This window comes from Chinchilla lanigera, unplaced genomic scaffold, assembly GCF_000276665.1.
Source record: "Chinchilla lanigera isolate Chin_1 unplaced genomic scaffold, ChiLan1.0 scaffold00067, whole genome shotgun sequence".
NCBI lineage: Eukaryota > Metazoa > Chordata > Mammalia > Rodentia > Chinchillidae > Chinchilla > Chinchilla lanigera.
In genome coordinates, this window is record NW_004955468.1 from 3954999 (window position 1) to 3969348 (window position 14350).

Below are 14350 nucleotides of genomic sequence, written 5' to 3' on the forward strand. Positions count from 1 at the left end.
GAACTCACGACCTTGCGCTTGCCAGGCAGGCGCTTTTGCCGCTGAGCTAAATCCCCAGCCCCCAAATACAGTACTTTGGATCTTGGAATATTTGCATGTGTACATAATGATACATCTTGGGGATGGAACCCAAATCTAAACACAAATCTCATTTGTGTGTCGTATACACCTTACTCACATAGCCTAAAGGTAATTTTATACAGTATTTTAAGTGAACCTAAGTAAGTCTTGACTGTGACCTGTCACAGGTAGGTGTCAGATTTTCATCTTGTGTTGTCATAAAGGCCCTCAAAAAGTTTGGGATTTTTGAGCATTTTGGGTTTTTGGATTAGGGATGCTCAACCTGTGCAAAATAAGTGCTTATTGAAAAGAAAGCAAACAGAAGTAATTGCTTAACCATCTTTGGAAAAATAATATTGCTAGCAAAGCAAGTGAAGAATTTATTATGTGCAGACTGGGGATGTAGCTCCGTGGCAGAGTGCTTGCCTAGCATGCATGAGGCCCTGGGTTTAATCCCCAGCACCACCAGAAAAAGAGGAGGAAGAATTTATTATTATATACTATGCTTTTAGTGCCCAGTTGCCCAACAGTACTGTATTTTTTCTAAACAAATGCCTACTTTACTATTTTAAACTTTTTTAAAAAGGCAATACACCCGTTGTTTCTTTCAGCAAACATTTACTAAATGTCTGCTTTGTGTCTGGCGTTACTCTGGGCTCTGGAAAGTTAATAAGGAGCAAGACAGACAAGGCTTCTGCCTCTGATACAGCTGACTTTGTAATGAGGAAGAGGAGGAGATAACTAATAAGCTGAAGAGATGAGTTCAAGCGCTGGCAAGTGAATGAAGGACATATGAGGAGAGTGACGTGTGATTGAGAAAAATTAAGGTAGAGAGGAGGGGAGACTATTTTAGGTGGTGAGGTCAGTCAGAAACGGTGTGATACTTACTTTAAGAATGTGATATTTGATTTGAGAGGAGCTGGCCATGCAGAGCAGATGGAGAAAGCCTTGCAGGCAGAAGGAACACCAAATGCAAAGGCCTGGGGAATAAACTGGCATGGTTAGAGGTGGTGATGACGATGAGGGAATTGGGTTTTTATTTAAGCACAGGTGGAGGATTTTAAGCAAATCTTGATGATTTGTCAATAGGACAGGTTTAGTCCTGTTCTTGTTTTTGTTTTTCCGGTACTAGGGATTGAACACAGGGCTTTCACTCTGAGCTACATCCCCCACGCTTTTTTATTTTTTATTTTGAGACAAGGTCTAGCTGAGTCTCTCAAGTTGCCCTGACTAGGCTTGAATTTGCAGTTCTACTACCTCATCCTCCCAGAATTTGAGATTACAAGTGGGCCCTACCATGCTCAGCTTGCGTATTATGCCTGTGTTGAGACAGGAGGGAAGGCAGGATGTGCGGACACAGACTAGTGAACTGGCAGAATTAGTGGAGAGTGAAAACAAAGTAGCTCTCATCTGCTCACGTGTGTTTTCTCAGTTTTTTATTTGTTTGGTTGGTTTTTTTGGTTTTTTGTTTTTGGTGGGGTTTTTTTGCCATTTTGAGACAAGGTTTCACTATGCAGTTCAGGCTGGCTTTGAAATCATTTTTGTAACCCAGGTGGGCCTGGAACTCAGTGATCCTCCTGCCTCAGCCTCCCGAGTGCTGGGATCACAGCCCTGTGCCACCACACCCAGCCTTATTTTCTCAGTTATTGAGAGCTGAGACAGGAAAAAATGGGAGCAGTGATAGGCATATCATTGCACTGGGGAGAAAGGAGAAGTGTGAAATAATCCTTTTTTTGCAGTACTGGGGATTGAGCCCATCACCTTGGCACTAAGCGCCATACGCAACTCATTTTATTTTTTCTTGTTAAGACAGAGTCTAAGTTAAGACTGGGCTAAGTTGCCCAGTCTGAGCTTGAACTTGTGATCCTCCTGTCCCAGCTCCTTAGAATTCTGGGATTCCAGGCATTCAGTACCATGCCTGGCAGGAATAGTCATCTTAAGAGGAGTAAAACTAATTTATGGGGAGGCCGTGTTTGTTATTTGTCCAAAACTCATAGTGAGTGCAGATGGCAAGCTGTGAGCATGTTTTTCCTTCATTGATTCTCACTGTCTTAAGTATAAGCATGAAGTGCTTTAGAGGAAGAGTGGGGCAGAGCTTTGCAGAAAAGGGGTCATAGAGAATAAATTTTATGCCAGACCACAGAAGCTGAGCAGGACCCTGAGGAAAGTCAGGGCTGCACTGGATGTTGCACAGTAAGAGGATATTAGGGCCCCTGAAGGCAGCCCCTTCACTGAGTTCTTCTCTTCTTCCTAAATAGACTCAACATAGACAGGAGCGCGTGGAAGCCTACAAAGTCTCGTATGCACACATTTCTGATGCCAAGTGTGTGAGTTTCCTACACCGAGCAGTTCTCCAGTTTGCTGACAGTCTGGGTGTCCTACATGTTCATTCTGACTCTGACTACTCTGAGTTGGCGTTAAGGGCTCAGCCCCTTAAGACTGCTTCCTACTTCAGACCCCAGCTCTAGCCTTGGGTTGTCACATGTACTGACCAACTAGCTATAAATTAAGGGTTCCCATAACCCCTTCTTCAGGTTTGATAATTTGCTCTTATGGCTCACAGAACTCAGCGGCACTTTAGTTACATTTATTGGCTTCTCATAAAAGGTACTGCAGAGGATCAGCCAGATGGAGGGGTACACTGGGCCATAGGTATGGGAACAAGTGCACAGCCAGCCTGCCTTCCCCAAGGATGCCCCTCTCTGAGCACCTGGATGTGTTCACTCAGCTCGAAGCTCTCCAAGCCCCATCGATTAAGGTGGTTTATGGTGGTCTCATTGTGTAGGCATGATTATTAACATGATCTGGAGCTCTGTCCGCTCCCTTCTTCAGAGGGTTGAGGAGGAGCTGAAAGTCCCAAGCTTTTCATGGTGGCTTGGTCTTTCTGGGAACCAGCCTCCATCCTGAAGATGTTCTGGAGCCCATCAAAAGTGATCTCACTAGTACAGAACACCCACAGATTCCAAGGGATTTGGAGCTCTGTCTCAGGGACTGAGGTCAAAGACCAGATTCCATAACAACAGCTGCTCTTAGCACCCTTATCACCCAGGAAGTTACAGAGTTTTAGCAGTTCTGGGTCAAGAACTGGAGGGGGCCGGGGATATAGCTCAGCGGTATAAGTGCCTGCCTGGCAAGGACTGGAGGGGTTTATGGGGCCTTCTGTTGTAGAGTATCATGTCATCTGCAAATAATGATAATTTAAGTTTTTCCTTTTCTCTATTTATTTCTTTCTCTTCCCTAATTGCTCTGGCTACTGTTAACAGAGCTATATTGAATACACGTGGTGATAGTGTACGTCCTTGTCCTGTTGCTGATTTTAGAGTGAAAGCTTACAGTTTCCGTCCGTTTAGTATGATGTAGGCTGTTGGTTTATCATAGATGGCTTTTATCAGATTGAGATGAAGACCATCTATTCCAATTTTCTGTAGGGTTTTTATTTGTTGGACTTTTGTCAGATGCTTTTTCTGCATCTGTTGAGATGATCGTATGGTTTTTGTCCTTGACTCTGTTAATGCAGTGTATTACATTTACTGATTTGTATATGTTGAAACATCCCTGCTTCCCTGGGATGAATCCTACTTGGTCATGATGTGTGATCTTCTTGATAATTTGCTGCATTCTGTTTGCCAATATTTTACTGAGGATTTTTTGCAACTATATTCATTAGGGAGATTGGCCTGTAGTTCTTTTTGGTTTGGTCTTACTCTGGTTTTAGTATCAGGGTAATGCTTGCTTCCAGGAATGGATTTGGAAGTATTGCTTCTCTTTCAGTTTCATTAAAGAGTTTGAGAAGTAGCAGCATTAGATCTTCTCTAAATTTCTTATAGAATTCAGCAATAAATCCATCAGGGCCTGGGCTTTGCTTTGTTGGTAGAGCTTTTAATATGGGCTTATTTAGAATTTTTATATCTTCTTGATTCAGCTTTGGTAAGTCATATGTATCTAGGAATGTGTCCATTTCTTCTGTGTCTTCCACCCTAATAGAAGACAGGTTCTCAAAGTAGGTATTAATGATCTGGATTTCTGCAGGGTTCATTGTGATATCTCCCTTTTCATTCCAAATTGCATGGATTTGAGTCTTTTCTTTCCTTTTTTCAATAAGGTTGACTAAGGGTTTGTTAATTTTAATCTTTCAAAGAACCAACTCTTTGATTCATTAATTCTTTGTATTGTTTTCTTAGTCTCAATTGCATTAATTTCCACTCTGATCTTTATAATTTTCTCCTTCAGTACAAGCTTTGGGCTTGACTTGCTCCTCTTTTTCTACAAGCTTGAGGTTCAACATTAGGTTATTTGAACTCACTCTGTTTTCCTGATACAGGATTCACCACTATAAATTTCCCTCGTAGGACTGCTTTCATTGTGTTCCATACGTTCCTGTATGTTTTACTGGCATTATCATTTATTTGTAGAAATTGTCTAATTCCTTCTTTAATTTTGTCTGTGACCCATTGGTTGTTCAGGAGAGTTTTATTTAATTTCCATATGTTTTTGAAGTTTTTTTGGTTTCCTTTACCATTGATTTCCAATTTCGTTCCACTATGGTCTGATGATATGCATAAGATAATTTTAATTCCTTTGCATTTACTTAAGCATGTTATATGAGCTAATATGTGGTCTGTTTTGGAGAATACCTGTATGTACCTGAGAAGAATGTGTATTCTGATGTTGTGGGATGGAACACACTTCCCCTACTAAGTCCATTTGTTTAAAAATTTGGTTCTGTTCTGCTATATCTGTCTTGATTTTTTGGTCTACTTGATCTATTTGTCACAGTGAGGTATTCAGGTCCTCCATTACAATTATATTAATGCTTATTTGATTTTTCATGTCCATTATTATTTGCTTTATATACCTGGGTATGCTGCTGTGTCAAGAACTGGAGACAAAAACCAAATTTATGCATACCATCGATAACGTTATGGTTCGACTTAACAGTTTTGGCTGAGCATGGTGGTGCACGCCTGTAATCCCAGCACTTGGGAGGTTGAGGCAGGAGGATTGCCATGAGCTAGGGAACTCAAGGCCACCCTGAATTATGAGATCCTGTCTCAAAAAAAATGGAATTAACAGTTTTTCCAACTTTACAATGGTGTGAAAGCTTGTTCATACTACCATTCTGTTTATCACTTTCCATATAGTATTCAGTAAATTATATAAGATATCCAACATAAAATGGGCTTGCGTTAGATGATTTCATCCAATAGGCTAGTGAATATGTTCTGAGAATTACTAAGGTAGGTTAGACTAAACTATGATTTTTTTAGGTTAGATATGTATTAAATGCATTTTTTACTTACAGTAGTTTCTTCCTACAGTGGCTTTATCAGGACATAACCTCACTGGAAATATTCTTTTTTTTTTTTTTTCTTACTGTCACGAGACCCTATGTGTTATTGTTTCTTCTACTTTTTGCAGAGCAGTGAGTTCCAGTGTTAGCCCTATCATTCTCTAAATGTTCTTATAGTTACTGAGTTTGTATTGGACACCAAAAGTTTATAAGAGTTGTAGCCTTTTCCATGAAACTTGCTTGAAACCTGTGCATGAGGAAGTGCCACCAAAACTAATGCAGCCTATTTTGTGTTTAGGTGCCTGAAGGAAGACCCTGCCACCATGTCCCTGCTGCAGAGAAGCCTGGATCCTGAGAAGACCTTGGGGCTGGTGGATGTGCTCTACACAGCTGTGCTGGACCTAAACCGCTGGAGGGCAGGGAGGTTAGTGTCCCTACCTGTCACGTGACTTGTCTGTGCCAGAACTGTGCATTTGGGTTCACACCCAGAGGTGATGTGACCTCATACAATTTTATGTGTGAAGCCGGGCGTGGTGGCACACGCCTGCAATCCCAGCACTTGGGAGGATGAGGCAGGAGGATCGTTGCGAGTTCGAGACCAGCCTGGGCTACAAAGTGAGCTCAAGGCCAGCCTAAACTGTATAGTGAGACCCTGTCTCAAAAAAAAGAGACAAAAAAAAAATTTTACGTGTGTTTGTGTCACTGATAGTGTGTGGGTAAATAGGCAAGAAAGAGAGCTCTTCAGTAACTTTTTATTTGGGGGTTCATTCAAACTTATAGAATAATTACAAGAGTAGACCAAAGAATTGCTCTTTGCCACTTATTCACATTCCCCAGTTTGTTCACACTTTGCCCTCATTTGTTTTATCATGAGAGTAAGTCCATGGAGGGAACTTTCAGTCTAATTCACAATCTCCTTAGGAACTGAGAGCAGAAAAATGTGTAGAAAATTTACTTACATATCCTTCATGAAATTTACTTGTATCTGAAAGTAGCTAATAGTTGCCAGGTTATATCTTTGTGAATTGTTATTGGGGCTGATAAAGATCTTAAACATCTAACTAAGCCTCCTTTCCATTTCTTTTTTTGGGCAGGGGGATCTTTTTGAGACAGGGTCTTGCTGTGCCGTTCAGGCTGGCCTTGAGCTCACTTTGTAGCCCAGGCTGGTCTCAAACTCACAAGGATCCTTCTGCCTTAGCCTACCAAGTGCTGGGATTACAGCCATGCACCACCACACCTAGCTCTCTTCTCCATTTCTTAACTCCTGAGTACACACACAAAGGCTGATAACAGTGATGTGACTTCTGCATAGTTACACCAGCCATCACCTGCCTGAGCTCCTGCCCTTTGCCTTTTCTATCTTTAGCGTTCTCTTAATAGCACAGGAAGAGCGCTCAGAACTCTTTGGAAGTAACAGCCGGTCCATTCAACAGCAGTAGTGTATAGTGATGGGAGTCCTCCCCGACACCACCCTCTACTGTGCAGATTTGTCCACTGTCCTTCTGGATCTGCCTGGCTCTTGGTTCCTGTCCTGAAGACAGAGCCAGGCCCTGCCAGTTGCATCCCTCAGTCTAGCTGTGCTTTGCTTTCCCTTGCTACCAAATGTTAACCATTTTCTCAACCCTGTAGTAGAGGCTATAGATTATGTACACTCAAGCCCTCCTTGAGTGTTCATTTATGTATCCATAAAGTAAATGAACCTGTTACTAACCACGGGATCTTTCTTGTTGTTAAAGTCTGTGTGTGTGTTTCTGAATATTGAACCCAGGGCCTCATGCATGCTAGGCATCAAAGTCATTCTTAAATACAAAGAGGTCCATTTCATTCTCCCATATGTAAATTTGATTTCTTTCTTTCTTTTTTTTTTTTTTTTTTGGTCCCTAAATAGGGAACAAGCTTTACCTTGTATACAGATCCAGCTTCAAAGAGAGATTTGTGACTTTGGGAATCAGGCTGACCTGCCTGCTGGAAATGGAAACAAATCTTCAGGTGGCCTCCAGAAGACGTTCTCCAAACTGACATCCCGGTTCACCAAGAAAGCATCATGTACCAGCTCTAGCAGCAGCACAAGTTATTCCATCCCAAATACCCCTTCCAAAAATGTCTTCATAGCTGGGTGTTCAGAAGAGAAGGCCAAAATGCCTGGTAATATTGATACACGGTTACAAAGTATTTTGAACATTGGTAATTTCCCTAGGACTACAGATCCTTCACAGTCAGCTCAGAATTCCAACAATCCCATGGCCAATGGTTTTCTCCTGGAGAGGCGTGAGAACTTCCTGCATGGTGATGACGGCAAGGATGAGAAGGGTATGAACTTACCGACTGATCAGGAAATGCAGGAGGTGATAGATTTTCTCTCAGGCTTTAACATGGGCCAGTCGCATCAGGGCTCCCCATTGGTGACAAGACGCAATTCTGCTGCTACAGCCATGGTGACTGAGCAGAAGGCAGGAGCCATGCAGCCGCAGCAGCCATCACTGCCAATGCCTCCTCCAGCACGGCCAACACAAGCTGGAACACACACAACTCTGACACCCCAGCCGGGTCTTGCACCTCAGCAACAGTCCCCAAAGCAACAACAGCCCCAGGTCCAATACTACCAACACCTGCTGCAACCTATTGGGCCACAGCAGCCCCCACCTCAGCCTCAGGCACCTGGAAAATGGGTACATGGCTCAGCCCAGCAGCCAGCACAGCCCATGGGACCAGGTCTGTCTCCTCTGGCTCAGTGGCCTGGCATAACTGATCTTAGTTCTGACTTGTACAGCTTGGGTCTAGTGAGCAGCTATATGGATAATGTGATGTCTGAGGTTTTGGGACAAAAGCCACAGGGACCTAGAAATAACACCTGGCCAAACCGTGACCAAAGTGATGGAGTCTTTGGAATGTTGGGAGAGATTCTGCCTTTTGATCCTGCAGGTACGTGAGGCCTTCCCATTTCTTTTTTTTTGGTTTTTTTTCCAGTACCTGGAATCAAACTCACGACCTTGCGCTTGCCAGGTAGGCGCTGTGCCCCTGAGCTAAATCCCCAGCCCCTTGGCCTTCCCATTTCTTATACCATTGGAACACAAAATCTAGGACTTTTCTGGCTGCGTGTGGTGGTGCATACCTGGAACCTCAGCATTCAGGAGGTGATGCTGAGGCAGGAGGATCACCTTGAGTTCAAGGCCAGCCTGGAATATATAGCAAGCCTCTGTCTCAAAAAATACATACATACATACATACATACATACATACATAAATAATAGTGCTTCTTAAGCCCTGTCTGTGACACTTACAAAGGTAAAAGAATTTAATCCCCTTTTCTCACTGTGTAAGAAGCAAGTACAGGCCAGATCTAGCAAGAGGAAAAGCAATTGTGATGAAGAGATGGAAAGGTAATTGTAATTATGTTTCGCTTCATAGAGGACAGGATTGAAGCTAAAAGAAGTTAAGTGAATGGCTCATAATCCTATAGTTTAAATGGATATCAATCTAGGCGCTCCTATTTCTGGGAGCCAAGGTGGATGGCCCTTTATAGGCATTTGTGAGGCTGTGGAGGAACAATCATGAGTTCAAGGACAGCCTGCACTACAGAGGGAAACCCTCTCTCTAAAAAAAAAAAAAAAAAAGCTGCCTATACTGAATTGCCAGACCCTGTCTCTCAAAAAAAGAGTAGAAGCAGTGTTTGGCAGAATTTTATCATCTTTGAGCACATTGAAGCCCTGACAATTTTTTGTCTTTGACCTACATCTCTTACTCTTACGTGTGTTCCTTTCTGACCTACAAGTTCATGATCTCACTTCTGTAGAAGCCACCCCTAGGTCCTAAGGTCTGTATAGCCCTTTGTGCAAGTTAACCACCTTAGAATACAGCACCCCTTCTTGTTCAGCAAACACGCTCTCGGAGCATGGTTGAAAGAACTAAGATCCGTCCTTAATTGCAGGCCCTTCTAGTATATGCACCTTTGTGCAGTTTACAGGTGGCATGGCCTCATGCAGTGGTCCTCACACAGTACCCTAAAAACAAGCTAGAAATGAAATTGTGCCCCGGTATCCTTCCCAACTTGAAGGTAAGAGGTATGCACTGTTGAGTCGTATTTTGTTTGTAACCCATAGATACTTTCCTCCCATATCTTCCCCCTGCTCCACCCCCATGCTGGGGATCCAACCCAAGGCCTTCTGCCTACTTGGCAAGTGTTTTACCAGCCATGTCACCAGCCCCTATCTGGCTGACTGTGATGCTTTGCTTACTTTCAAATTACTGGTTGGCCAAAGTCATCATCTGATTTACTAAGTTGGTAGGTACTCTTAAGTACATAGCAGCAAGATTTTGGAAAATGTAGAAGTAATTAGTACAGTGGTGCCTCAGTTTATGAACTTAATTGGCTCTATGATTTTGGAAAAGATGGCCACATTTGGGTTTGTGTGGGGAAGATGGCTGTGATCATATTTGTCACCCGATGCTGTTTGCAAACAAAAACAAAACTTTGCCAAACACTTCTGTTTGTGAACCAAATTGTTTGCAAACAAAAGTGTTCATGAACTGAGGTACCACTGTATTTGTCTTTAAGATGTAGTCATACATACCAGGCATGGTGGCACACACCTGTAATCCCATACTCGGGCTGAGGCAGGAGGATCACCATGATTTCGAAGCCAGCCAGAGCTACATAAGCAAGTTCAAGGCCAGCCTGCGAGACCCTGTGTCAAAAAAAAAAAAAAAAAGTCATACATATATCAGATTTTTTCCTTTCTTTCTATTTTCCTTTCACATTCAGCCTGCCTTTCTCCTAGGCATAGCCCTTTCTCACAGTGCCTGCACCGTCCTCACATTCACACCTGCATGCTGAAAGGCCCATCTCACCCTACTGGACACAGCTTGCAACCAAGTCTTAGGGGTACAACCTGGCAGCTCCTTACCACTTTCCATTATGTGCAAGCAGCACATCTTCAGTGGGTACAGAAGGAACAAAGAGGCCAATTTGGTCCAAACCTTGTTTGTTCCTTTGTCTCAATACAGTGGGCTCAGACCCGGAATTTGCACGCTACGTGGCGGGTGTGAGCCAGGCCATGCAGCAGAAGCGGCAAGCCCAGCACGGTCGCCGCCCTGGCAACCCCCGGGGAAACTGGCCGCCCATGGACGATGCCCACCGGACCTGGCCTTTCCCAGAGTTCTTCACAGAAGGGTAAGTGCTGGGTACAGCAGCAAAGCTGAGTTTGGGATCTGGGTGTCCCAAATGGGGTCTGTGGGGCTGGGGATTTAGCTCAGCGGCAAAAGCGCCCGCCTGGCAAGCGCAAGGTCGTGAGTTCGGTTCCCGGTACCAGAGAAAAACCAAAAAACAAACCAAATGGGGTCTGTGAGAAGGGAGACCCATTGACCTTTGGTACTCTGGTTACCAGTTTGGTTCCAGGCCCCCTGAGAGAGAGTAATGAGGTTAAAGCTCCAGGGGGGACAGAGTTTTTATGACTGTAGATTGTCAAGTAGAATGATGTGCCCCTGTGTATACACCATTAATATAAACTCACGATTTAAAACAAACTTTTCTATCCAAGACAAAGATCTTACCTGCCGGTGTTTGTAATGTTGAATGTGATCTTACTGCAATGAGCACGACTGTGAGACTCATATGAATTGTGGAATGCTATCATTATAGCAAGGATGGGGCTGGGGTATGGCCCAGTGTCAGGGCACTTGCCTGGTATATGCAAGGCCCTAAATTCCATCCTCAGCACCACCACCACCAAACAACAACAAAAAAAGATAGCCAAGGATGATGATGGTCTATATAAAATCCCAGCTACACTGGAGGCCCGGGAGGATCACAAGTTCAAGGCCAGTGTGGGCAACTCAATAAGACTCTATCTTAAAAAAAAAAAAAGGTAATGGTAATTATACTTGTAATCCTAGCACTCAGGAGGCTGAAGCAGGAGGATTGCTTCAAATTTGAGGCCACCCTGTGCTACACACTGTAGTGAATTCAAGGCCAGCCTGAACTACACTGCAAGATTCTGTCTCAGAAAAACCCAAAATAAATAAAAATAAATAGGTGCTAGGCTTGGTGGCACATACTATCCTAGCCTAGCATGGGCCAGCGAGTCTGAGACAAGAGGGTTGCCATGATGTCAAGGCCAGCCTGGGCTACATAGTGAGTTCAAGGCCAGCTAGAACTACATAGACCCTTCCTCAAACAACAACAACAAAAGGCTAAGGGTGTGACTCAGTGGTAGAGCACTTGCGTAGCGTGCACAGTTAAGTTCCCAGAACTGAAGAAAAAGAAAAAGAAGGCTATGATTCAGATTCTAGTCTATTGAAAGAACTGTAGATTTTTCTCACAAAAATAAGTGGGGATTTCTCACATTCCATGTTGTTACCTAGCTAACAAAGCTAGATGGTAAAAGAGCATTTGACTTTTTTCTCTAAAATAAATTTTACATACAAGCCACAGGCTTAGCCAGGCATGGTGGCACATGCCTGTAATCCCAGCACTCGGGAGTCTGAGTCAGGAGGATCGTTTGGAGTTTGAGACCAGCCTGAGCTACAAAGTGAGCTCAAGGCCAGCCTCAACTGCATACTAAGACCCTGTCTCAAAAAGACCAAAAAAAAAACCAAAAAAGCCACAGGCTTCTGTGTGGAATAAAAGAAAAGTTAGTACTGGATTATATATCACTTTTGAAATAAGGGAAAGGCTGAGAACTTTTAAGTTTTTCAATAGGACAGTCGAGACTGCTATCTGGTTGAGAGATAAATGCAGGGTAAATACTGCTCCTTTCGGGCTGGGTGGAGGGTGGTGCAGCCTCGGCTGTCCAGCCGGTGTCCAGGTTGGCTGCCAGAGGCTGGGGACCTTCTCTTTGCCTTCCAGGGACAGCCTGCACAGTGGCTGGTCAGGCGCTCAGGGAGACTCAGCCAGCTCCAGTGATGAGACGTCTTCAGCCAACGGAGACAGCTTGTTCTCCATGTTTTCAGGGCCTGACCTCGTTGCTGCTGTCAAGCAGAGAAGGTAGGAAGAGATCCCTAAACAAAGGAGGGGAGCATGTGAGTGTGACCCAGAGCACATTCTTCTGGGGAAGTCAGGAATCCCATTGCTGCCTTGTGAGAGAGCTGGAAGGGCTCTTCCAGCACTGTCTGGCAAAGGGCCTCCAAAGAGCATCTTCAGGAGCTAACTCCCCAAGGAAGAGGGCCCCGGTTTAGTGAGGCCTCTGAGGGGCCACCACACAAGGTTGTAGACCAGATGACTCATCATGGGGTTGAGTGCTCGCTGGTAGAACAGGTTCATAGTAGACAAAAATACCAGTGTGATAGACAGATCATACTGGTATTCAAGAGGATTCAAGAGACAAGGTCTGCCAGTGCTGGTCTCTTCTTGGTAAGAAATAGCCCTTTCTGCAGGAGAAGCAGGGCCAGGCTAACTTCTAACCTAGAATCACCAATAGGCCCTCCAATTACACACAGGGGCCTGGCCCGCTCTGACCCTCAGTTTCTCTGTCAGAGGGGTTCTAGGTAAAATGACCTGTGGATGGTATTCACATTGGAAAAAGTAATATCACATGTTCAGATCTAAGAGGCTTCAAAAACAATCTTAAAAATTAAAAATTACAGCAGGGCTTGAAATAAGAGGCAAGTTTGATTAAAAAAACAACAGAAAAGCCAGGCATGGTGGTGCATGCCTGTAATCCCAAGTAATCTGGGAGGCTGAGGAAGGAGAGTTTCAAGTTTCTCCCCAGCCTGGGCAACTCAGTGATTTAGCAAGACCCTGTCTCAACAACGACAACAGAGAAAAAAAAAAAAAAAAAAAAAAAATGGGTATGGTGGCACACATTTATAATGCCACCTCTTGGAAGGCTGAGGCAGGAGGATCACTAAGTGTTTGAGGTCATCCCAGGCTACATAGTGAATTCAAGGCCAATCTGAACTATATAGGGAGACCCTAGCTCCAAAAAAAAAAGGCTAGAGATATAGCTTAGTGTGAAGGCCCTGGGTTTAATCCCCACTACTGTCAAAAAGAAAAAAATTGGAGACTGCTGTGGGTAGAAGGAAGTAGAATTCCGAGGTGGCAGACTAAGGAACGTGGGCAGAATGTGAAAGCATGCAGGGCACTAGGGCCAGAGAGGCTGTGCTGTGGAGTGGAAAGACCAGGTCCCAGGTCCCTGTGTGAGCGGCCAGGCTTCAGTGGAGGAGCAGTAAGGGACATGTAGATAAAGATGGAAGGGTTAGGATATGAGAAACAGTAATAGTGATGTTGACCAGGATGACAAGTGAGGGTGCTTTCTGTAGGCCGGGCCTGGGACTAAGTAGTTTGCGTACATTTTCTCAATTCTCACTATCACTGTATTACTGTTTTGTTAGGTAGCTCTGCCGTAACAAAGTACCATAGAGTAGATGGCTTTAGCAACAAAAATGTATTTTCTCACAGTTTTAGACACTACAAATCTAGATACTGGCAGGGTGGTTTCTTCTGAGACCCCCTTCCTCGAATAGTGCTAAAAACCCGTCTCACCATTGCAGGGTGGTGATAGCTGGCTTCTTCTGGTTTTAATGATCTCCCTTCAGTGTGTCTGTGTCTGCATTTTGTCTTCTTATAAATCAGACTGGATTAGGGCCCAGCCTAATGCCTCATTTTAACCTAATTACCTCTGTAAGGCTCTAAATGCAGTCACATTCTAGGGTACAGGAGCCTAGAACTTCAGCATATAAACTGATAAGAGGACATAGTTCAGCCTGTAACAGTCACCATATAAATACAGTTTTACCCCCCATTCACAGGTGAGGAAGCTGAGGCTCCAAGTTAAAGGGGTTTATTCATTTATTCTTTCATACATCAGCATCTGTTATGTACTAGGCCTTAGTGGTATAGCAGCAAATAAAAAGTTCCCTTCCTTCCTCATGGAAATAATAAGTCTAGGGGGCTGGGGATTTAGCTCAGTGGCCCAGTGCCTGCCTGGCAAGCACGAGGTCGTGAGTTCAATTCCTGGTACTGGAAAACAAACAAACAAACAAAATAATAGTCTAGTGAGGAAG

The 14350-nt window shown here is 43.9% G+C and overlaps 1 protein-coding gene across 1 annotated transcript in view; it reads left to right on the forward strand.

The window, feature by feature from the left end:
- The window catches only part of Kiaa0355 (KIAA0355 ortholog), an 89674-nt gene that overhangs the window by 71384 nt on the left and 3940 nt on the right, over nucleotides 1-14350 (forward strand). Inside the window, exons 8-11 of the mRNA XM_013522293.1 lie at nucleotides 5649-5774; nucleotides 7239-8272; nucleotides 10355-10520; nucleotides 12195-12332. Coding sequence (XP_013377747.1) covers nucleotides 5649-5774; nucleotides 7239-8272; nucleotides 10355-10520; nucleotides 12195-12332 — 1464 coding nt within the window. The remainder of the gene's footprint in view (nucleotides 1-5648; nucleotides 5775-7238; nucleotides 8273-10354; nucleotides 10521-12194; nucleotides 12333-14350) is intronic.